The sequence below is a fragment of the Lithobates pipiens genome, unplaced genomic scaffold (assembly GCF_037356315.1).
Source record: "Lithobates pipiens isolate NorthernLeopardFrog02 unplaced genomic scaffold, aLitPip1_a1.2 Scaffold_3, whole genome shotgun sequence".
NCBI classification, from domain to species: domain Eukaryota; kingdom Metazoa; phylum Chordata; class Amphibia; order Anura; family Ranidae; genus Lithobates; species Lithobates pipiens.
The window spans coordinates 18,923,241-18,946,330 of record NW_027507790.1 but is presented as its reverse complement, the minus strand read 5'-3'; the positions used below and the strand labels follow the sequence as shown (position 1 = coordinate 18,946,330).

The window sequence follows — 23,090 nt, the reverse complement described above, 5'->3', positions numbered from 1 at the left end:
AATAAAATAATTTTAATGGATTGCCTACAAAACCATTTTTTACCTACCGGTAACAATGTAGGTAGAAGTTGTATGGAGTCAGGAGTAGGAAACACAAGCTAATATTTAAAGTAGTTGTAAAGGCAGGACAAATTTTACCGTAATACATTCCCTGCATTAAGGTATTTCGATCCAGCGCTTTGCCTGTCTCGCTCTCCTCTTTCTCTCCTCACAGGACCGAGCGCCGCCATGTCTATTGACGCAAGCAGCTGGGGCAGAGCGTCGCCGTGTCTATTGACGCACACAGCCTGGCTTGAGAATGCGCCTGCAAGGGTGCCACCGTTTGAAGCAACTTCCTATGGAAGTGCACAGAGAAGAGGAGGAGCGGAGAGTGCTGCCAGGGGACTCCAGAAGAGGAGGATTGAGGTCACTCAGTGAGATATCCTTGCTTTAATTTGGCCTAATAGTGCTTTAATTCAGCCTAAATTACTTTAGTAAGCCTATTTCAAGCCATAGGCTCTTGCTCACTTCTTATATAGGACATATATTTAGTGATTTCATTTATAAGAGAGATGGCCAAGGTTATGCACAACATTCAAAGGAATTCATTGCTTACCATCAAAGTTGAATGGTCCATTCCTGGGAACATTGGCATTCGTGGTGAGTGAACAGAGGACCGCTTGGGTTTTTCCTCCTCTTCTTCAACCTCTTCCTTTTTTTCTGGCTTCTCTTCTAAAATAAGAGAGAAAAATGCATAACGTACCACTCTGGTTATTAATCTAATTTGAATTGTATTAGGGCAGCTTTACTTAAGCTGCCGGGCAGTATAACCACAGCTTTGGTGCAGATTAGCTGCGCTTTGCTTCAAACTTCTATTATGTCCCCCAGTTTTGATGATTTTTTGCACCAATAGTCCTGCATGCAAGACTTTTGGTGCACTTTCAGAAAACCAAAAAGGCAGAACATAATAGAAGTTTATGGCAAAGTACAGCTAATCTGCATCAAAACCACGTATACACTGCTGCACACACGCTGTGGCCAAAGTGCACCAAGGTAGTGCAAAGTTGCCATTACAGTCTACAGCAGTGTCTCACTCAGCACTCCAACAAAGAATGACGATAATGTTGCATTGGCACTAATTTAAAGTCACAAAAGTATACTGTTTACCAACAAAATCTTCACCGACCAACTCTAAATTGTAATGAAAAGGTTGTAAGTTATTGAGAAACCCTTCTGTACAAGTACACTTTCGGGCTGCCTTCCTCAACCAGTGTTTCTCTAGCGGTTCACTGAGCAGTGTGAAATTTTTGCTCATGTATAAGCTACCAATGATCCAACGAGGGGCTCACTGTACTAATATTGCATCTCCCTGCTGAGCTATTGTGTTCTGACAGGGCGACTGCCAGAACAATCCCCCCCCCCCCCAACCTTTGGCTGCCAGTGCTGATTGGATTCTGATCGGCTGCTGGTTTTCCAGCAAGGCCGTTCGACAGAAGCTGGATGTTAGGGCTGCTTTTGTCAGACAGGCTGCTGTACACACTGGCCGAAAGTCGGATGGTTTCAGTTGACCCAGCTGATATTTCCCCACTGACCACTAATGTAAGGGGCCAGCGTTTCCAATAACCATTCTTTCCACTGAGCACCAGCATAAGGGAGTATTCCTCCAACTGATCACCAATGTAAGGAAGCTCTACAATTGTTACTGTTATTGTTTATTATTTATAATATTATTTTGAGTTTCATGTCATTATTTCTGAAAATGATATAGCTGTAAAGAGCAGCCCATGGTGTCTAATATCCAAATATGCATATTCCTTGTTCTTTTAAGCTTGCCAGTGTCTGAGCTGTAGTTATAAAACATCTTGGCTGAGGTCCCTCCATGTTAAAAAGGATGCAGTTTATATGGTAAAAAAAAAAACTTTTTTGTGGGAAAGTAGTGTGTGTGTATATATATTTCCTCAAGTGCCCTTTAACTTCGCTTACAGAGCACTAGGCTGTTTTTTTAAATTGTACTTTATAAAAAATTCAATACCTGTAGTATCACTATACATCCAAAGGTTGTCTGTGTCCTCAATCACAGCTAGTTGGCTACTTGATTGCAACAATCGACTTCTGCGCTGTAATTGACTTGGTGCACGGCGCTGGCTCTTCCGACTTAACTGGACTCTGTTCTTCAGGGCTGTTGAGTCCAACACTGATGTTTGCTGTGGAAGGAACGAGAGATTAATTTCCTGTTTAGCTGCAATGAATTAAACATAAAAATGTCCCCTTACTTCCTCTGTTAAGACTGCAGTGATGGGAAACGCTCTCCAACACGGACACAGACAAAAAAAAAAAAAAAACAGTCAATCTGCAGAGGTACAGGCAGTAGTTTGGAAATGGAAAGCCTTTTAGGACAAGTCAGTAAATTTTTATATATATATATATATATATATATATATATATATATATATATATATATATATATATATATTTTTTTTTTAACGATAGCATGTGATGTTTTAGAGGTTATATTTGCATTATATAAATGTATTTAAAAAAAAAAAAATTTATATGTAGATATTATTTGCACTATATAGATGTTAAGAATACTGAAGATGATTGGAATTTCAAGCTTACATCAATGAATGAGAAGTCAGCTGATCTGACTTCAGAAGGTGTGCTTTCAGTGCCTTCAATGGAATCCAAATCCATGCTACAACGGTCCAGACTGCCGTCCCGGGCTTCAGTGATAGAGTCATGCTGGTCTGTTTCAGTATGGGACAGTGAGGACAGGCGACTGTGTGAATGCTGCTTACGGCTGCTGTTATCATACGATGGTGAGTCAGTAACACAGCTGAAAGAAAGTATAATTGAATCAACATACATATGAAAAATCAACAAAGTTTAAAGTGCAATGGTAAAAAATGTAATGTTTGGCATATTTAATTGTTCTATGATCTATCATTTAAAATGTCTAACTTCTAAAGATTGATGTAACCACTTTTTATAGATGGTGCCCTACTACATAGAGGCAGAGACATCAATATAAAAAAACCTCTCCTTGCAACATGAGTATATATATGTGTGTCTAGGTCATGTTATCATGTCACATCTTGTAACACAGATATGTGGGTTCTGTCAAATAGCACTTACTTATGGAAAAAAAATTACCGCAAGTTGAACAGTAGAGGGCATCAAAGTCCTTCAAAACGCAGCTATAATTGTAAGGCGCTAGTAAAATAGCACAGACCCAACCAATGAGCAGAAAATCAGACTTACAACTTGTCTTTTTTATGACTCATTCCATACTTAGAAACCTATGTAGGCTCATATCACTATCTTTTCTAAAATGCTAGTTCCTGGCTGTCGTCATAATGATCCAATATCCTCAATACTGTTGCACTGAATGGGAATATACATGCATAACAAGAGTTCTGCCTATCCTTTTTTTTTCATGCTTGTTTCAGCTTAGTGACTCGACCTAATGAAATCAGACAGCCAGACGACTAGCATTTTCAGGTCACCCGTGGCAGCCTCGATATTTCTCCCAATATAGCTTTGCTTTAAAGAAGGGGCGTTTTATAATGATGCAATACAAAATACCCTGTGAGGTCTTCTGACAATGTACTGGGTGCAATCATCCCCACCATCTAACAGACATCAGTATAACGCATGCATATTGTGAGTACATAATGGTTTATAGCCTTATGGGCAACATGTTCCACAATGTTAACATGAAATATTACTATACAGATTGGCCAGGTTGGATTTTTTCAGCTGGTAATGCTGCCACAAAAGATGAATCAATACACCCTGCATAGTCATGCCAACTCAGATAACACAGACAGCACATTTATGTGTACCTATAGCCACTAAGAAGATCTTCTGGCACTCAGACTATGCATAGCTGTCATATTTGATCAACATACAGTATGTCTATAACCAGCGCTATACAGTATCTCACAAAAGTGAGTACACTCCTCACATTTTTGTAAAATATTTTATTATATCTTTTCATTTGAAGAAATTACACTTTGCTACAATGTAAAGTAGTGAGTGCACAGCTTGTATGACAGTGTAAATTTGCTGTCCCCTCAAAACATCTCAACATACAGCCATTAATGTCTAAACTGCTGGCAACAAAAGTGAGTACACCCCTAAGTGTAGCAATTTTCCCTCCCAGTGTCATGTGACTCGTTAGTTACAAGGTCTCAGGTGCGAATGGCGCACTCTCATTCTGGTCACTATAAGTTCAATATGGCACCTCATGGCAAAGAACTCTGAGGATCTGGGAAAAAAAAAAAAAAACACAATTGTTGCTCTACATAATGATGGCCTAGGCCCTAGGCTATAAAAAGATAAAAAGATTGGCAAGACCCTGAACCTGAGCTGTAGTACGGTGGCCAATACCATACAGCGGTTTAACAGCACAGGCTGCACTCAGAACAGGCCTCGCCATGGTCGACTAAAGAAGTTGAGAGCACGTGTTCAGTGTCATATCCAGATGTTGTCTTTGGGAAATAGATGAATGAGTGCTGCCAGCATTGCTGCAGAGGTTGAAGGGGTGGGGGGGTCAGCCTGTCAGTGCTCAGACCATACGCCGCACACTGCATCAAATTGGTCTGTATGGCTGTCATCCCAGAAGGAAGCTCCTTCTAAAGGTGATGCACAAGAAAGCCTACAAACAGTTTGCTGAAGACAAGCAGACTAAGGACATGGATTACTGGAACCATATACTGTGGTCTGATGAGACCAATATAAACTTATTTGGTTCATATAGTGTCAAGCGTGTGTGGTGGCAACCAGATGAGGAGTACAAAGACAAGTGTGTCTTGCCTACAGTCAAGTGTGGTGGGAGCGTCATGGTCTGGGGCTGCATGAGTGCTGCCGGCACTGGGGAGCTACAGTTCATTGAGGGAACCATGAATGCCAACATGTACTGACATACTGAAGCAAAGCATGGTCTCCTCCTGTCGACTGGACAGCAGGGCTGGATTCCAACATAAGGACTCCAAACACACCTCCTCCAAGATGACCACTGCCTTGCTAAAGAAGCTGAGGCTAAAGGTGATGGACAGGCCAAGCATGTCTCCAGACCTAAACCCTATTGAGCATCTGTGGGGCATCCTTAAACGGAAGGTGGAGGAGCGCAAGGTTTCTAACATCCACCAGCTCCGTGATGCCGTCATGGTGGAGTGGAAGAGGACTCCAGTGACAACCTGTGAAGCTCTGGTGAACTCCATGCCCAAGAGGGTTAAGGCAGTGCTGGAAAATTATGGTGGCCACACAAAATACTAACACTTTGTGCCAAATTGGGACATTTTCACTTAGGGGTGTACTTTTGTTGCCAGCGGTTTAGACATTAATGGCTGTGTGTTGCATTATTTTGAGGGGACGGCAAATTTACACTGATATACAAGCTGTATACTCACTACTTTACATTGTAACAAAGTGTCATTTCTTCAAATGAAAAGATATAATAAAATATTTACAAAAATGTGAGGGGTGTACTCACTTTTGTGAGATACTGCATGTAAAACAGATTATTGAGAACAAAATGCTTCTATCATCTGTGTTTGTCTATTGTCATCTCCCCAGAACATTTCTGTTATTTGTCACTTCGAAAACTGACTATAATGATCTGGAAATTACCATTATTAATGCAATATATATTGTTATACTTGAATATACTGATTTCTTACAGACATTTGTATTTAGCTGTCCTTGTGTTTTGTGAAATGTTCAGAAAAATCTAGGCTAAAAGTACAGTTTGAGAAAATGTGATCCCATGTATAGAGCCACAATAAATGAATAGTGTAGGTACCAGGTTTGCTCCAGATAAACCACGGTTAGTTTCTAAAAGATTCTTATTGTCTTATCACCGTCACCCTAATACAGAGATTTGTGAATGGATGTGCTGAATGGTTGCACAGGAATCATACAAGCTGGGGGTACAGGGATGATTAACCATTAACACTCTGTATTTGGACACATGTGACAATAGATCACATGACAAAGCTCTGGACTCGTGGGAAAGCATCTATAAACAGCTCTGCCATTCATGCTCTGCGTTATGGTGAGTTTGTGGCTTATAAGGTGATCATATGTGATGAGGGTGATTGTGCAAGAAAAGGGGCCTTTCATCTTCCATGTAGAACTGTGTAACCACTATGCTACCACGTGTTAGGGGGCAATTCTACCCTGCTAATGACTGCTAAAAAAGAATATCATTTGCTTTTTATTTTTACTAATATTCTTTGCAGCATTTTGTATTTCAATTGCTGTATTACAACAACTAGTGCTTTGCTTAGATCTAAATTATTGCACAATGTGGAACAGGCATTTAGATAGGGTTAAAGCCTTAGAACACCGCAATAAACACATACCGACGCCAAGAATGGAAGCAAACCCACAAAACAAACAGAACACATATACTCCATCGCTCTAGGGCTTTGTATTGGGATTAGGTGAAAGTACGATCATTAGTTCAGCACAGAAATCTAGGAGGGGCCGTAACTGTTCACTGATAGTTCTCCAGGGCAAGAAGAGGTAGCCAAGCCTAACAGCATTGCTCAATAACAGTGCTCGGCAAAAGCATAACAATTACTGCAGGTAATGTTGGGAAGAAATCTGCCCAATACACTGCAAATGTTCTTGAAATACTAAAAAAGGGCCATCAATGGGGGTGTTAAAAAGTCTTCAAGTAAGATTGAAACGCCCATAGACAATTCTGAAATATTCATGTACTGACCCTATGCACCATTATATCTGGATGAGTCGTCTTCATTCTATTAAGTACTATATGTAGAGGTTTTAGAGGATATTGAGGTCTTACTAAAAACATGATTTAACTCCAGCAATTGCTCTAATGTAAGCTCTAATGTACTAAAGAGCATTACATATCAAAGTCATTAAGATGATCATATTTCCAGAACACCTACAATGCAGTCAGCAACTGTAAACTTACTTCTACATCCTCCTTTTTTTATATGCAAGATTTTCATTTAAACGTGTTAAATACAAATAGAATGCGGCATAGGGTGCACAATAATGGACAGAATAATTCATATTCCATTAGCAAGACCAAGTTGGATGCAGATAGCAAAATGCTTTACATACTGTATACGCACATTAGACCAGTAACAATCAACATGACAGTTTTTTCATACCTTTGCACCCAGTTCAATAGATTTTGCAGGGATTGAAGGAGGGGAGATCAAATATGGGATATAATGGGATGGGGAGGGTTTCCCGAGATAATAGGTCTCCGGACCTGAGTAACAATGGATAGTACTTTGGGGTTCAATAATAGTAAGATCAAATCCTAAACGTTCAGGGCTGCCGTATTTTAGCATATTAAGGGACACAGTCTTGTAGAGTAGCTTCAATTTTGACATCAGTCGGGCATGGGTGATCTGATTCTTAGCTTCAATGAGGGCAAGGTTCGATGTTCTTCAGGCATTAGGCACTGTTTTGCTGCAGTTGTGAGTTACAGGAAAAGTTTAAATTGTGTATTAGTGGTGTCTTGGGGAGAGGAGAACAATTGTTGGGTCCAGGGTGATGGTCCTGTTAAGAACTTTGGAAAGAATGAAGATCTCCAACCGGAATTTAATAACTATTGGGTATGTTCACAATACATGCAAATGGGCTCTCATTTCTTCGCAGCCCTATGAACAATATAGAAGTATAATTCATGCACGGACCAAATACCATTGGGAGAGGACTTTGGGCCATTTCTCAGGTTCTATAGTGACACAGAGGTCAGTCTCCCACTTGTTAACATAAAATGGAGGTGTGGGTAAAGTTTAGAAAGCATCAAAAGGTGTTAAGATAAGGCCTGGAAAGCGAGTGTCTCCATCGCACATATGCTTGAATGCAGTGAAGCGGTCCATGGCGAACAAAAGGCTGTGCTAGATGTGAAAAACCTTTCTAATTTGTACATAATAAAAGATTTCATCAGCTGGGCGTTTAAAGCATTGACGTAGTGTTTGGAAGGTGAAAATCCTGTTGGGACCTGCTGAGCAGTGCAATCTGGTTAGTTTTAGGTCTTGACCAGGTTGAAAAAGAGATGGGAGAGAAACAAGCTGAATAAAATGAAGGGTTCTGCATAAAAAAAGGAGCATTGGAGCTCAAGTTAAAGATTTTTAAAGCTAAGCTCCAGGTGAACAGCTAAACTACACAGGTGAAATAGATTTAGGATTCTGGTTTTCCCTGTCAAACTATTCAAATTTGTCAATCCAGTCAAGGGATCTGCCCAGTTTTGCCACACAGAACAGGCACAGGTAGGGGACGAATACCTTATTTTTCTCTGCTGCAGTTTCACTTTCACATACAGGCCTCCTGCTTACCACTGGACAGCAAAAGAGAAAAACAGCTGACTAATGAGATTATCTCTAAGGCTCCTTTCACATGGGACGGATCAGTAATGATCCGCCCCGTGATGATCCGCTCTCGCTCAGCAGGGATCGCTCCGTTGTCCCCACTGAGCCGGCGGCGGACAGCCGTCCGTTCTCCTCTATGGGGGATCGGACGAGCACGGACCGTCTGTCCGAGTGCATCCGATCCGCTCTGCAGACAGATAGAAAAAAATAGGATTTTCCTCCGTCTGCAGAATCGGACAATTGCAGAGGCGGACAATAGCGGGTGTCTGCGGATGTTCATCCGCAGACACCCGCTATCCCATAGGGATGCATGTATGTCCGTATTTCATCTGCAAATGGATGGATGAAATACGGACATACTGTCCGCATGTGTGAAAGGGGCCTAAGTCACTCTGCTCCTTCCTTCTATCAGCATGCTCCTTGCACTGCAGCACACCTGATTGGCTTCTTTTGCTGTGAGCTCTGCTGTACAGGGACTTCAAGATGCTGATACCAAGCCCAACTAGGATACTTTTACTTTTCTATACCACCTTGTTTCCTTGCCCACCCAGAACCACAAAGCTCTGCCCTTGGACCCTTCCTTCGCTAGCTATACCTAGAGTTTTAGCCAACAGATTCAGGTCCCCAAAATCACTTATCTAGAGATGAAAACTTCAAGCAATCTGAAGGCTGAGTTCACACCAGTGCGAATTAGATGCAGGTTTCTCTGCATCCAATTAGCATGTCAGGAGATTGTGACCGGAGCCGCTCCGGAGATGTGTGAACCGGCTCCGGTGTGAATTGCACAGGAGTCCTGTGTGTCTTCTGGTCCACTTAAAGTACAAATTCAGCCAAAAATTCAGGCTGAAATCGGACCTGAAAACTGAATGGAGATGCACCAGACCCCCTGCTGTGAGCCTCTCCGTTCCTCAGTGTGAACCCAGCCTTAAGCTCCAGATCCTTTTTAAGAAGATTCGTTTTTTTTACATCCATATTTCAGGTGCTCAGGCTTCCTCAAATTCCATTCACATCCCTGCACATGCAATGGCTGCACACGTTTTTGTTCATCTTGGTGCATCGTGTGTACGCATGTGCATTAAAGAAGTGCAAGCACCTTTTTTTAAATTGTACCACACCAAAACGCATGGCACTTTGCGTTTTGGCTCACAATTTTGCACAAACGTTAGCAAGGTGCTTTGGGGTACCATTAAAAATGAATGACACTTCCACGCATCTGCAGAAGACCTGCACTTTTTTGTGTGTTGCAGGAATACGTGAAATTTTGCATTTGTTTTTGTATCGTATGGATGTGAACTTAACTTTAATTCTAGTATAGACAAAAGTGAACCTGCATTTTTTTTCACGTTCGTTGCATGCTTCTCTGCCCAAAACAATAACTACAAGAGCGGCAGAAACATTTACATGACTTTGCTCACACAGGAAGAATTTATTGCAGTCTGTTCAGAATTCAGGGTACAAAAATGTTCTGCTTACTAAGGGATCTGTAATTATCCTTTCAGTCCTGGATTACACAGCTCTGCCCCACAGCACAGTCCTGTACAGCAAGGAAGAGGACCTGTTCTTTCTGTGCTGCAATTTTGCTTGATCATCACCTCCTCACCATACCACAACCCTGTGACTGGACAGTGAAAGGAGAAGTAGCAGACTGATGAGCTCATCTCTCCATTCTGTCCTATCACAATGCTCCTTGTATTGCAGCACACCTGACTGGCTCTCTGGGCTGCATCTTCCCCCCTCTCTGAGCATTGCTGTAGAGACTGTACAGTGAACTGCAGGAGTTTGATACCAAGTCAAATTCAGGTACTTGCACTGCTTGCATTAATAATACATGTATTTACGTAAGAATGATTACAGGGCTGCATTCCTTTGTGTCTTTTATATCTGCTTGGAATGCAGCTTTTACAGGTTGCAGAATCTTTTGTTTGATACAATGCTTCAGACATTACAGCACACACATATTTGGTGTTTTCTGAAGATTTAAATTGGAACTTCACTCTTTCAATCCACGTTGACTATTTTTAATCCTCAAGCTGCTAGCATTAGTAAACGGATAGGAAAGTATCATATTTACTTGTTTTCATTTTTTTTTTTTTTTTACATGTCTTCAGTTATTTCCTGCTTTCTGGCAAATGTCATACAATCGCTCCCACTTATAGCTGAGTTTGCAGCTGGAAGTTCGGCCCCCTCCTCTTTTCCTCGCAGCCGGATCATTCACAAAGTGCATTGCGCATGCACAGTAGGGAACCGGCTGTACAGCTGCAAAGCTTCACTGCCAGTTTCCCTCAGCCTGTATGGCGGTGGCAGCACCCTAGAGCCCACTGAAAAATAGGCTCGGGTGAGGTCACTACTGGGTTCGTGGACAGGTAAGTGTGCAGCTACAGTAAAATTAAATTAAATTAAATTAAAAGTCAGCAGCTACAGTATTTGTACCTGATGACTTTTTTTTCTGAAGGAACCTGGAGCTCCGCTTTATAGCACAATCTCCTGCCTGCATGCTAGAGCTAAGGGCAGATGAATTCCAGGAGGAAAATGCTACATTAATCATCTGTCCTTAAGATAGCTCCGGTCAGAAATGCTAGAGGGCGTTTGTCAGCAAACTAAAGAATGGGGACAGGGATGGATGGAGGAGTTTGCTTTGGATATTAAAAATGAATTAAATAGCATTTTTGGTTTGTGGTGCTCAGATGCAGTGCCGTTCCGCCTTGAAGTAAATCTATATTCTTAATCTGTTAAATACAGTGTGTGTGTATATATATATATATATATATATATATATATATATATATATATATATATATATATATATATATATATATATATATATATGCTTATTGTGTATACCTGACTTAATAAGCTTGATTCTGTGTAAATATACTGTATATGGTGGCCATATTTATTCACGCATATGCAGAGTGTGTTTTCTATTTTTAGGTGCAGCACAGTAACTGTATTGCTTTTCTTGTTAATGCGTGCGCAGAAAAGACTAAAAGCAACATAGGTCGTCAATACCTGCTTATCTCAGAAGGTATTGGTTAGGTTTAGGTATTAGATTTATTAGATTAGGTTTTCAGACTGATTACGACTAAACCAGTGAAATACAATCATGAACATATGCAACGAGTAGAAATGTAATAGCAAAACCAAAAATGAAAATAAGGTAAATATTTGTAGCAATGACTAAGAACGTAAACCCTGTTGGCATGAACACCCGCCTCCTATTCCTGTCACTGGCTTCCCCATGCAATACATGATTTGCAGACTCCAAGCACAAATGTTCTTTCCAGCAAAGGTGTCTGCGATTCTGCCATGACTTATCCTATAAACAAGGATAATGAGATAAGCTGGGCTCTTTTAGGAATGGCTCTTCCCCTTTATCACTGCCCTACTAGGGAAGTAGATACCAGAGGCTGTCCTCCCATATCTGTAAATATTTGGATTTAGCCGTGTACGGAGGCTCACGTCAGTCGCTGCCGATTCCCTTCTGTACGAGTGTCATGCGTCTATTTATAGGCATGCAGTCACATCACAATGACAATACCAATGTGCCATTAACCAATGCAGACAGGGAGAGCAGGCCTCAATGGGCTGTGCAGCAAGTGAAACACAAACCACTTCCACCTACTGACTAAGCTGCATGTTACTTTATTACTGAATTAATGCAGACTAATGTACGATAGATACTGGACTGCCAGAATCTAAAGCAAAATGCTCTTTGACAGTGCATGAGCAGGGATGTGCCTGAGGCAGCTACTAAAATGGGGCCTTGCATTGCTTTGGCAAGCAGATACAATTGTGTTAAGGTGAATAAGCCAGGAATGGAGTCATTCTGACAAAACAATTATACAAAAACACCTTTACATTAAGCTGCAGTTCAGTTTTCCATCTCATTAGCTTATGTGTTTTTTTCTCAATGCAAATGTGGCAGTATTTTTTTTTTCCCCATTTTTCTTGTAACAATACATTCAAAAGAATGTGACTGAAACTGCTGAGCATTTCTAAAGCATATCTAAACCTAAAAACAGAAATATTCTATATTACAGCTTACGAGTCCATAGGTCTGATGGCTGCATTCGTTTACTTTCTTCAGGCTTTTTCACCCGGCGATACTGCGATTACCACACCTCCTGTACTAGGGTGACGACTCTCACTAACTGTACTGTATCTATAGAAGTCGTATTATTGTCACCCCGCGTTGCATTCCTGATCTGGACTAAAACAAGTCTTTCATGTTCTCCATTACATAGGGAGGAAGGGTTCTGTAGATTATACAGGGCTGATAAGACAGTTCAAGATTTGCCCAGGAAGGCTGGTTTCACACAGGCTGTCCAATCAGGTGAACCTGTCACTTTCTTTCGGTGGACATGATCAGACCATTCATAGCGCTCTATGGAGTGGCGGATGTCTGCTGGCATTTGATTCGCTCCTGTCTGGCAAAAACAGCAAATCAGATCTGAGGACGGTCGGATGGAAACGGATAGGTCGTCCGTTTCCATCTGACAGCCCCAAAGAGATCAGTGGAGCTGTGTCCATGTCCCCTCTGCATAGCGGAGCGGACACTGACCTGTCACCTGCCTGCTCAGCGCAGAGGTCCCATGCGGACCATGGAGAACACCCGTGTGAAATCAGCCAAAGTTACTTCCTTTTTTTTTTTTGCACTTACTAAAAAGTGTAAAAATACATTTTATTCATTCATTTGACCCACCAAAAGGGGCCAAAAGGTTCATTGTTAGGGCTTACACTCAATTAAAAAATGTTTTAGACCGTATTTACTAAAAATACAAGTTTTAATCTTATAATATGCTTGCCTAACTAGTTAAACCAGTTTGGACAATGAGCACAGTGTTACCATTGTTAGGTGCCGTAAATTTGCACAGTACTGTACAAAAAAGCAGCACATCCCAGACAATATAACAAGTACAATGCACTGCAACCATAACAATGGATCTAGAAGATATTGAATAAGGCCTAGTTCAGAAAAGCCTATAACTTATCAGGGACAGGGAGGAAGCAAAATGTCAAGGAGACTTGTAAAGTATCACACATACAGTATACGTATGCATTGTAAATGTAAATGTGGACCCTTGTAAGAAAGTAATGGTACACAGATAAAGTGAGACGGTAAGACCGCTAACCAAATCTTCATCTGAAAATGAATCAATGAATACTATAAATAAGACACTATTTAAAGCAGGGGTGCCTAACCTTTTGAAGAGCGAGGGCCACTAAGTGATTTAGTTAACCTGCCGCAAGCCACAATGATGGGGGTTTTACTGCCCCCCACACCACAAATTTAAATGAGCCCTTACGGTCTTGAGTCTCCTAGAGAGCTGCTATCATACTGATTTGCTAGGGTTTACCCGCACCATGAACTCTGATGCTGCGGGATGGTGGGTTGACAGCCTGTTCATCGCGATCTGGGCTTGCTGACCCACCCTCCCAGAGCATGGGCATGCACTTCCCTGGTTCGAAGTTGCAAGACACATCAGCAGGACAGCAGGCTACGGGTTGAGCACCCCTAGTTTAAAGTCTTGCTTATGATATCAATGCCTTGTTTCGAAAGTGAATGCTTTTTACAGAAAGGGTAAAGTGTCTTAAAAATGCTACATTTGTAAAGCAAGATGAGGTGATAAGAGGAACAATTCCCGTGAACAACTAAGCTTTTATAGGAAAAGGGCCAGCTGTACACAGAGAAATCTCACATCATGATATGGGTCTGCTGGTTTTTGTCTTACAACATGTATCTAAATAGTGGAATGCACTTCACTGAGGAAGAGATGATTTATCCATTAGAACAGTCTTGGGAAGCTTAGCTTTATTTATGGTGACTGCATCCTGGGGTGGTGGGAAATATCATGCAGTAAGAAATAAGTAATGAAGATGACAGAGTGCTATAAAGAAGGTAGTGGGCTGCTTTGTGGCCGAATAGTACAGATTTTAATATTTAAAAGGGAGACAAAGTCTTTAAATCCATACTTCTGGGTAAGGTTTTGGGACTTTAAGATCAGCTCTGACAGCATTCCATTTACCATGTCTCCTTTATTCATCAATTAAAATTCAGCAGTGCACAATCTTTTTTAAAGTGGGATCTGAGCTGTTAATGTGTCACTCATATTGTAATTGAATCTACAGGCAGTGTATTCCTGCTTATATAATACACTAAAAGTCTATATGTAGCTTAAGAATGCATAAGACTAATAAAACTACCTTGATCCTACTAGCTTTAAAACTGAAAATTGAATATTGTTACAGATGTTATGGGCTTCACCTCATGACTGGTATTTGAATGACCAGTATTCAAGGTAAACAACATGATTATCAAAGTGGCTAACTGCCACTGTCTATTCCAAACCATTAGCTTTTTCTGCGTAGGAGTGTTTTCTGGCTCTATCATCTCCAAATAGTTTGAGACTGCATAGATTAAAGAGATTAAGGTTACTTTTAGATTCCCATTTTCCAGAAAGTCTTTAAATTCTCATGAGACGTTCGTTAAAAATCAATACAAAAAACCCCCAAAAAACACCTGTATAAAAAAGGATGACAAACTGTTCCAAAGTCCGAAAAAAACCCATTTCCAATATGGGGCAAAAGTCTACACTTTACCTTACTTCAATCAATGCATTATGATTCACCAAGACCACACAATCTCAGGTGAGAAGATGGAGGCGTGCATAGCCCTAGTTATAAATTCAGTTTCAGATAGTTGGTATTTGCTTATGTGGGGTGTCTGCAGCAATGTAATGGGGGGGGGGCAGGGATGTACTAACAAGGAAGGCCCAACCTTTTGACCCATACCAGAATGCTTCTTTTTGCACAAGAAATATTCACTAAGTATTTTTGGCCTCCACATTTTGATCATCAGCAGCATACCCCTGAAATCTGCAACATATCACACAGTTGGAAACATTCTCCAGAATTATATAGGACATCTTAACAGTAGGGAAGAAAAAGAGTGCTCTACAGCAAAATTATAGGCATTCGCAAATGTGGGTGTGAATTTAAGGCTTGTAATTTCCCTAACAATATAATATCTGTCACAGTAGCGTATGGCATTTTATCACAAACGCTTACAACGTAAATATAATCTAAAAAATACGATTACTATGCTTATTATCAATACATTGGCAGGTATTGGAAGTTAGTCATCACTAACAGCAGAAAATCTGTTTCATATTCACAATCTTTAAAGCTGGTATATTATTGTAGCGAAATATAAAGATCTACTCCCCGTTACACTGTGACGTTGATGGCCAGGAACTCTGGCTCCTAGAATGGGCATTCCAGGAGAGGTGGAGACAGAATGTCTACTGATGTCTGAATAAGTAAATTGGGTTAAGTGGGGTCTGAGGCAACTTTCCATTCACCTATTGTTCAGTGTGATAATGAATCCACCTTTTATCTGCTACGGGATGTAATTATACTCCTAGTCATGTGTAGGGCAGTTTTATTGTTAGGGGGAATGCCCCTGGAAAATGAGTTAAGAGACCCCTTGAATGGGGAAGCATATAAAAAGCCAACTGGGGCTAAATAAAGTTGTTGATTGACTCCCCGAATTGTATGTCTTCCAGTTACTGGGGGAGAATAAAAGGTGGCCGTGGATAAGTTAGCACTTCCTCAGCTTCAAGGATTTCCCAGCGGACTTTGGAGATCCGCTACAATTATTTCCCCCCTAATGTTGCTCAGTACACAATACATGCAACAGCAATAGCATAAAGGATTCCAAAATGTTCCAAACCAGAAGCCTTGGAATGCCCAGTCTTAACCACTTGCCTACTAGGCACTTTCACCCCCTTCCTGTTTAGGCCAATGTTCAGCTTTTAGCGTTCTCATACTTTGAATGACAATTGTGAGGCCATGCAACATTGTACCCAAATTAAATTTTTATCATTCGTTTTCACACAGAGAATTCTTTTGGTGGTATTTAATCACTGCTGGGTTTTTTTTGTTTGTTTTTTTTTGTAAAAAATAAAAAGACCGAACATTTTGAAAAAATAAATACATTTTTTCTTAGTTTCTGTAAATTTTGTAAAGTAATTTTTCTCCCTCATTGATGTGCACTGAAGAGGTGGCACTAATATGCTGCGCTGATGACACATACAGGTGGCACTGAAAAGTAGCACTGACTGGCATCACTAATGGGCACTGCTGGGGCTTTACTTTAATCAGGACACTGATGATCAGTGCCCTGATTACCTGTCCTGGTCTCTCCTGAGAGGAGATTCCACAGATCGGTACTCCTTGCCACACACACAGTCAGTTTGAGACAAGGGGAGCCAATAAATGGCACTCCCACATTAACATGTGACCGGGTGTGATTGGACACAGCTGATCACATGGTTAAAGAGCTGCATCATCGGCTCTTTACCGAGATCGGGGTTGCGCCGTGTTCTAGGAATGCGGCGCAGGCGCTCAAGAGCAGCCGTTCTGGGGCGCTATCATATGGATGTCGTCCCAGATCAAGAACTGCACCACTACTCTGTCATATGATGGTGGGCGGGCGCAAGTGGTTAAAGTATTAGTCAAGCCATTTTTCTTTTCCAAAGGCTGGTACACACAATCAGATTATCGGATGAATAGTCATTTGTTTTTTTGTTGCATGCTAGTCTCATGTCAAAAGTGAAGAGGTTACTCAACTTATGAAAATTCTCATATGACAGAATACAACTTCTAAAGAGATGCAATGTGTTGAATTGTTTTGTAATGTATTCTTTCGTTTCCGAGCATGCGTAGTCTTGCTTTTACAATTTCGTTCAGATGAAAACTGTACTAAATTTAAAACAAAAATTGGACGTTGTGTTCACATACAATAAATTTTTTTTAGCATGCACCTTCAGGCTGTCGAACGCACTAGCACATAATTGGCCGATCGTTCATTGTATGAAATTTTACTTCCGATTTCCTTATCATGTATGGGTCTTTAGAAGGGTGGAGAAAATATGTACCATCAGGATTTATCACCTTCTGGTGCTCCATTAATCCAACAGTTTCTTTAGACAGGAAGCGAGAAAAAAAGGCTAGAACAGGGGCACAGCAATGAAAACCTTACTAGAGATCTAGGTTTCCTATACGTTACAAAATATAAAGTATTTATACTTCTGTCTGTGTTGCAGTTGGAGATTCTGCCTCACTTCCTGTCTGAGAAAATGGTTGTCACTGGGACAATAAGTCAGGGCTTAATGCATTAGGATAAAAATTCTTCTGTGTGCATCAGCCTAATACTTACCTGAGTCCCATCTCAATCCAGCAATGTTGCATGAGGGACTCGGCTATCAGGCTCCCTTCTGACTGGCTGAGACAGCAGCGAAGCGCCATTGGCTTTCGCTGCTATCAATCAAAATCAGTGAGCCAATGAGGAGAGAGAGAGAGAGGGTGGGACCGAGCCACAGCTCCATGTCTGAAGTGACACAGGGAGCTGCAGCTCAGCACGGGTGCCCCTATAGCAGGCTGCCTGCTCTGGGGTGCACTGAACAGGAGAGAGGGGCTAGGAGCATAGACGAGGGACCCGAGAAGGGGAGGATCGGGGCTGCTCAGTGAAAAACCACTGCACAGAGCAGGGAAGTATAACATGTTTGCTATTTTTAAACAAAAAAAATTAGACTTTAGTACCACTTTCACAATCCATATGTATTTTGGGCTTCTATGTGTGGTGTGCTTACGGACATTTGTGCAGCAGACTGCAGAGCCGTGCAACACCAGTGAGGGATTCCCAGCACTATTTTCTTGAAGTCTAGACCCACCAACTCTCTAAAAATTTCAGAGGTGGGGCTCCATCAGGAATTGGGATTAGGGGGAGGCTGTATTGTTATTGTACATAATGACTGTCACTTCCTTCTCAGACTTGGCTGACTCTGAAAACTGCACATGTACGGTTTTACTTTGCAGGCAAACTGCCCTTATTCTCCATTCACTGGCAGTATGAATGGGGGTGAGTTTTTCTTTCTTTTTTAACTGAACGTCTGTAAAGATATAGATGATTGGCAATACCTTTCAGTAAACAACTAGGAAGGTAATTAAAATATTTTTGTATTCTATGACCAGAAGACCATCAAGTCTTCCCTGTCTTAATATATTGCCATAAAGACTTGCTGAACTGTAAATAGCAATATGTAGTGGAAGGGGCCAGGGTCCCATCTCTTAACAGAATCAATATGTTTATATTTTAGCTTCTTTACTTTGGAAAAGGAAGTAATGTATATTGTACTGTTGGAATGTCATTTTGTCCCAAGCAAAGTCCATTTAAGGACATTTTTGAATAGCAATCTATTGGATGAAATATAAAGGACTAAAAGAAAGGAGACAATAGCTTGGCGGTTAACACTTTTTCTTTGCAGCACTGAAGTCCTTAGTTCCGATCTTGTCCAATTTGCTATCTGTATGTATAGTTTGCATGTTCTCCCTGTGCTCTAGGTATTCCAGCTTCATCAGATACTCCAAAAAACTTGCAGGTAGGTTAGGTGGTTTCTTTCAAAATTGGCTCTAGTATGTGAGCCTATGTATGTTGGCATTCGAGATAGGGACATGAGATTGTTAGTTATTTAGGACCGATATGAATGTACAGTATGTAAAGCATTTTTTTGCCGCTATATACAGTTGTGCTCATAAGGGTATATACCCTGGCAGAATTTATGATTTCTTAGCCATTTTTCAGAGAATATGAATAACACAAACTTTTATTTCACTCATGGTTAGTGTTTTGCTGAAGCCATTTATTATAAATCAACTGTGTTTATGCTTTTTAAATCATAATGGCAACAGAAACTACCCAAATGATCCTGATCAAAAGTTTACAGAAATCAGAGATTAAGAAATCATAAATTCTGCCAGGGTATGTAAACTTATGAGCACAACTGTAAATGTTTTGCATTCATTGAGAAAAATTCAACATGCTCAGCAATGACACCCATGCCGAGCAAGCGACCCCTTGCGTTCTCTATGCAAAAGGGCAGCCGATTGACATGTGACCTAAAACCGAGCCTGGAGTAGCTGGAGTAGCAGTGACTGCTACCAGTAACTATCCACTTCCAAGGGGACCCCACATGGATGGCATTAGTTCAAGCTGGACCAATGTAACTATGCAAAAAAAAAAAGTTGTACTAGGATTTCAAGATTAACTGATTGTTTTATGTAGGGGATGATAAGAAAAAGGCAATATACTTACCTTATTCCTCTCTCTCCAGCAGTAGGCGCTCTCCATTGCTGTCTGTTCCGGAATGTGGGCAGGCCCTCCGCATCCTACTGTACAATGCAGGACAGCTGGTCCTGTATTGTAAGGAATTGATGTCAGGGAGCCGTCATCTGTCAGGCAGCTCTAGGGGACCAGTCACAGGAAGAAGAGGCAGCCTATAGACGCGAAGAAAAGGGAAGGTATATCACCTTTTTAATCATCCCCTAGGAACTAGAAGGAGTTAACTCTTGCAGTGGGGAGAGGGGGCTTAAGGGAAAATGTTTTTCATCCCATGAGTTTAGCTTAAAAGATTTGGATACTCATAAAAATGCATAAAAGCATGCTGAAGAGCAAAACAAACATGCATTAGATGTGTTAACATTTTTTAGATAACTCACCATTGAGCCCATTGAAGAACACAGGGAGTCTTCCATACTTTCGGGTTACACTGCTGCCTATAGGAGAAGTGGACACTGACAAACAAAAAACTATAGGCCAGTCGAAGATAAACCCTCCTACTACCAGCATGTCTCATTTTAGTAGCAAAGCATTATCGCGAGCGTGATCATAAACACAGTGGAACCAGTGTCCCCTAATAGACTCCAAGAAAGCAATTTATGGCGAGTACAAAAGTCTTATATTCTTTCTCATCCATTAAAAGACACAGGAAGGTTTCAAACTTCGAGACATACAAAAGCAGTCCAACTGAGGAAAGGGTCAAACAACAAAAACAGGCCCAAAAAAAAGCAAAGGAAACTGGGGACTGTGTGCTGGTCAATGAGCTGTCTGAAGGACCTTACACCCCGAAGATGGCATCAGATGAGGACCAAACATCTGCTGTTAGAACATCAAAAACAAGTGAACATTGCCCAAAAAGCAATCACAACTGTAGTAGTGTGCTGCAGCAGGAAAGGGTGCAACCCCATCCTTGGGAGCATAGGCTTGGATGGTGGTCTGTCGGAAGTCTTAGCACATCAATTTACCACATCCTGCAAAGCAAGGAGTTTTGAAGAAGGAAATGCATAGATCAGGGTACAATGATCCTATGGAGCCACCAGAGTGTCCACTGCACTGCTTCCACTAGAGGGTCCTTGTAACTGGAGACAAACTTGTCCAGTTAGTTGTTGAAGATGGAGGCCAGATGATCCACATCCATCATCCCCCATCTGAAACTTAGGCCTTGGAACACCTTTGACCCCTTTCAAACATAGGCGCTTTTACGCTAAAAAAAAAAGTGCATGAAAAGCTCAGGAAAACATTTTTTCTTTCCGTAAATTTTTATTTTATCAAATGAGAACATAACAAATAAAGTTGCTGCAAATGATACATAACGCAATACCAAAACTGAGAGGCATATATAGTAGACTTCGTTTAAATCCTGATGGCCTATTCCAGCCTACCCCAAATGGGTTCATGCTGTAGGTCTGGGAGGTCACCACTATAAGCCACGAGACAGCCTGTACAACTAAGTAGGGGATTAAAATTGGGATGGGGGAGGATAAAAATAAAGGGAAATCAGAAGATAGACGACTACAGAAATCATGTTCTAAAACCACATATAACTGGCTTTAGTGTGTAAAATATTTCAGACTGTGGGGTAAATTTAGAATTTGCATTCTTTTAAGTAATTGGAGTCTCTGGGATAACCAAGTCTTCCATTTTCTACTAAAGGTGGTAACGGAGTGGTTTTTGTAAGCATTTTTGCAAGCATTAGTTCAAATTGTGCTTGGGTATTCAGTCTAGTTAAGACATTGGATAGATTTGGTGCTTCTGAAGATTTCCAGAGATTGGCTACTGTGACCACTATAGTTCTATGTATAATGGGATATTTTTCAAGGTCAATTCCTAATAGAGCTGAGGCCCTATTCACAGGAAAGGTTTCCTGTGATATCTGCTATAAATGAGAGAGTGTTAAAAGCTTTTCAGGGTTTTGCAACTCTAGAAAGTGTGTATAAGATTTCCAGAATGCTCATTACACCGCCAACAGATATCGGTTGTGGATGGGTACATTTTAGATAATTTATAAGGGGTTAAATACCACCTGTTAATTATTTTCTGAGCATTGTCCCAGTGTTCAATACATGATGTTGAATTGTTCATTAATTGGAGAGAGTTTTTCCACTGTTCCCAGGAGAAGATTTGATCTAAATCTCTCTCCCATTTCAACATATGTGCATTTTTGTTGACTGGTTGAGAGGATTGTATATGATAAAAGGAGGGAAATTCCCTTCCTATTATCGTCCTTATGGTTGGATAGATATTCCCATATTATCGTTGGAATCTCCATTTTGTTATTGAGATTGAAATTCTTTAATCATTTACACTTTCCAAGCTTACTCATAATAGCATCCCTGTAAACCTTAGGTAAGTTTTCATATAGCCTGTATCCCTTTTTGGTCCATTCGTCTACAGATAGGCGGATTCTACAATAATTAATTTCTGTAGGAAGACTTAATTTGGATTTGTTTTCCATATGTCTAGTTTTAGAAAGTATGCGTTTCCAAACAAATATTGTAGCTTTGATAGGAAAACATATTTTGTTTAAAATCAATGAATGCTTTCACACTGGGGCAGTGCGCTGGCAGGGCCATGAAAAAATGCCCCTCTCCATTGAAATGAATGTACAGTTCTTCAAATAGCGCCTGATAAGCTCTTTAAAAGCACTCAGTGTTTTACTGGCAGTTTAGAAGCGCCTTAGTATGAAAGGGGCTTTTAACTAAAAGGAACCACCTGGGTTCTGTAACACCTCTAGGTAAAGGGACTAGTCTCCTGGGTCCAGGTGCTGCCAGTTGAAGACATTTTTCCTGCCTGCCTGCTGTCTACATTTGGAATGTACTCAGCTGAAAAGGCTGGGAGGTCAAGTTCTGTCCAGGGCAGGGTGCACTCTACCGTTCTTTCTGTTGCAAGACTCCGAGCTACATTCTCTAGATTGATTAACACCCCCTGTGCCAACAGGGTGCCTTTTCAGTTCGATGGGCTGGCAAGTTTTGTGAAGATCCTCAAAAGACATAAAAGAAGGACTTCCCAGACTCAAGAACTGGATTGCTAAGGCACCAAGCAAGGCACAACCTAGTCCTCAGTGGGAAATTAACTGGTCTGCCCAGAGACCAGATTGACTTGCCCCGTGATAACAGAATGTTGCTTTGTAGTGGTTTGAAACTGGGCAAATGCTATTGCTCTGAAGGAGGTGGCCATCAGGACTCTTGTGTAAATGCAGTTATTAGTCTCCTGGACTGGAGAGTTCAAATCTGAGACTGGAGTGTCTAAATTTTCTACTGTAGAAGAAACATTCTTATCTCAGCTGTGCCCAGAACTAGACCTAGATACTCCAAACCATGAGTCAGTTCCAGTGACAATTTCTAAAGGTTCCGGATCCATCTGAACTGCTGTAATATCTTGACAGTCAAAGCCATGTTGTTGGTCTCTAAGTATCCCACAACGGGAATGCCATGAGAGCACAGCAGGGCTAAAATTCAGACCAGCAGCTTGGTGAATACCAGAAGTTCAAGTGAAAAGCTGAACAGCAGGGCCACAACCTGGTACTGCAGTGGCCCCACAGCAAACAGGTAAGCATCACTGATGTCCAC

At 41.1% G+C, this 23,090-nt stretch overlaps 1 protein-coding gene across 4 annotated transcripts in view; it reads right to left on the bottom strand.

Moving 5' to 3' along the window:
• The window catches only part of KIAA1671 (KIAA1671 ortholog), a 247,289-nt gene that overhangs the window by 5,729 nt on the left and 218,470 nt on the right, over positions 1–23,090 (bottom strand). For 2 of the 4 annotated variants that reach the window (XM_077461351.1, XM_077461352.1), the window contains exons 7-10: positions 19,902–19,976; positions 2,599–2,815; positions 2,012–2,183; positions 596–711 (exon numbers count right to left, since the gene is read on the bottom strand). In XM_077461351.1, coding sequence (XP_077317477.1) covers positions 596–711; positions 2,012–2,183; positions 2,599–2,815; positions 19,902–19,976 — 580 coding nt within the window. The remainder of the gene's footprint in view (positions 1–595; positions 712–2,011; positions 2,184–2,598; positions 2,816–19,901; positions 19,977–23,090) is intronic. The other 2 variants (XM_077461353.1, XM_077461354.1) reach the window with 2 other exon arrangements.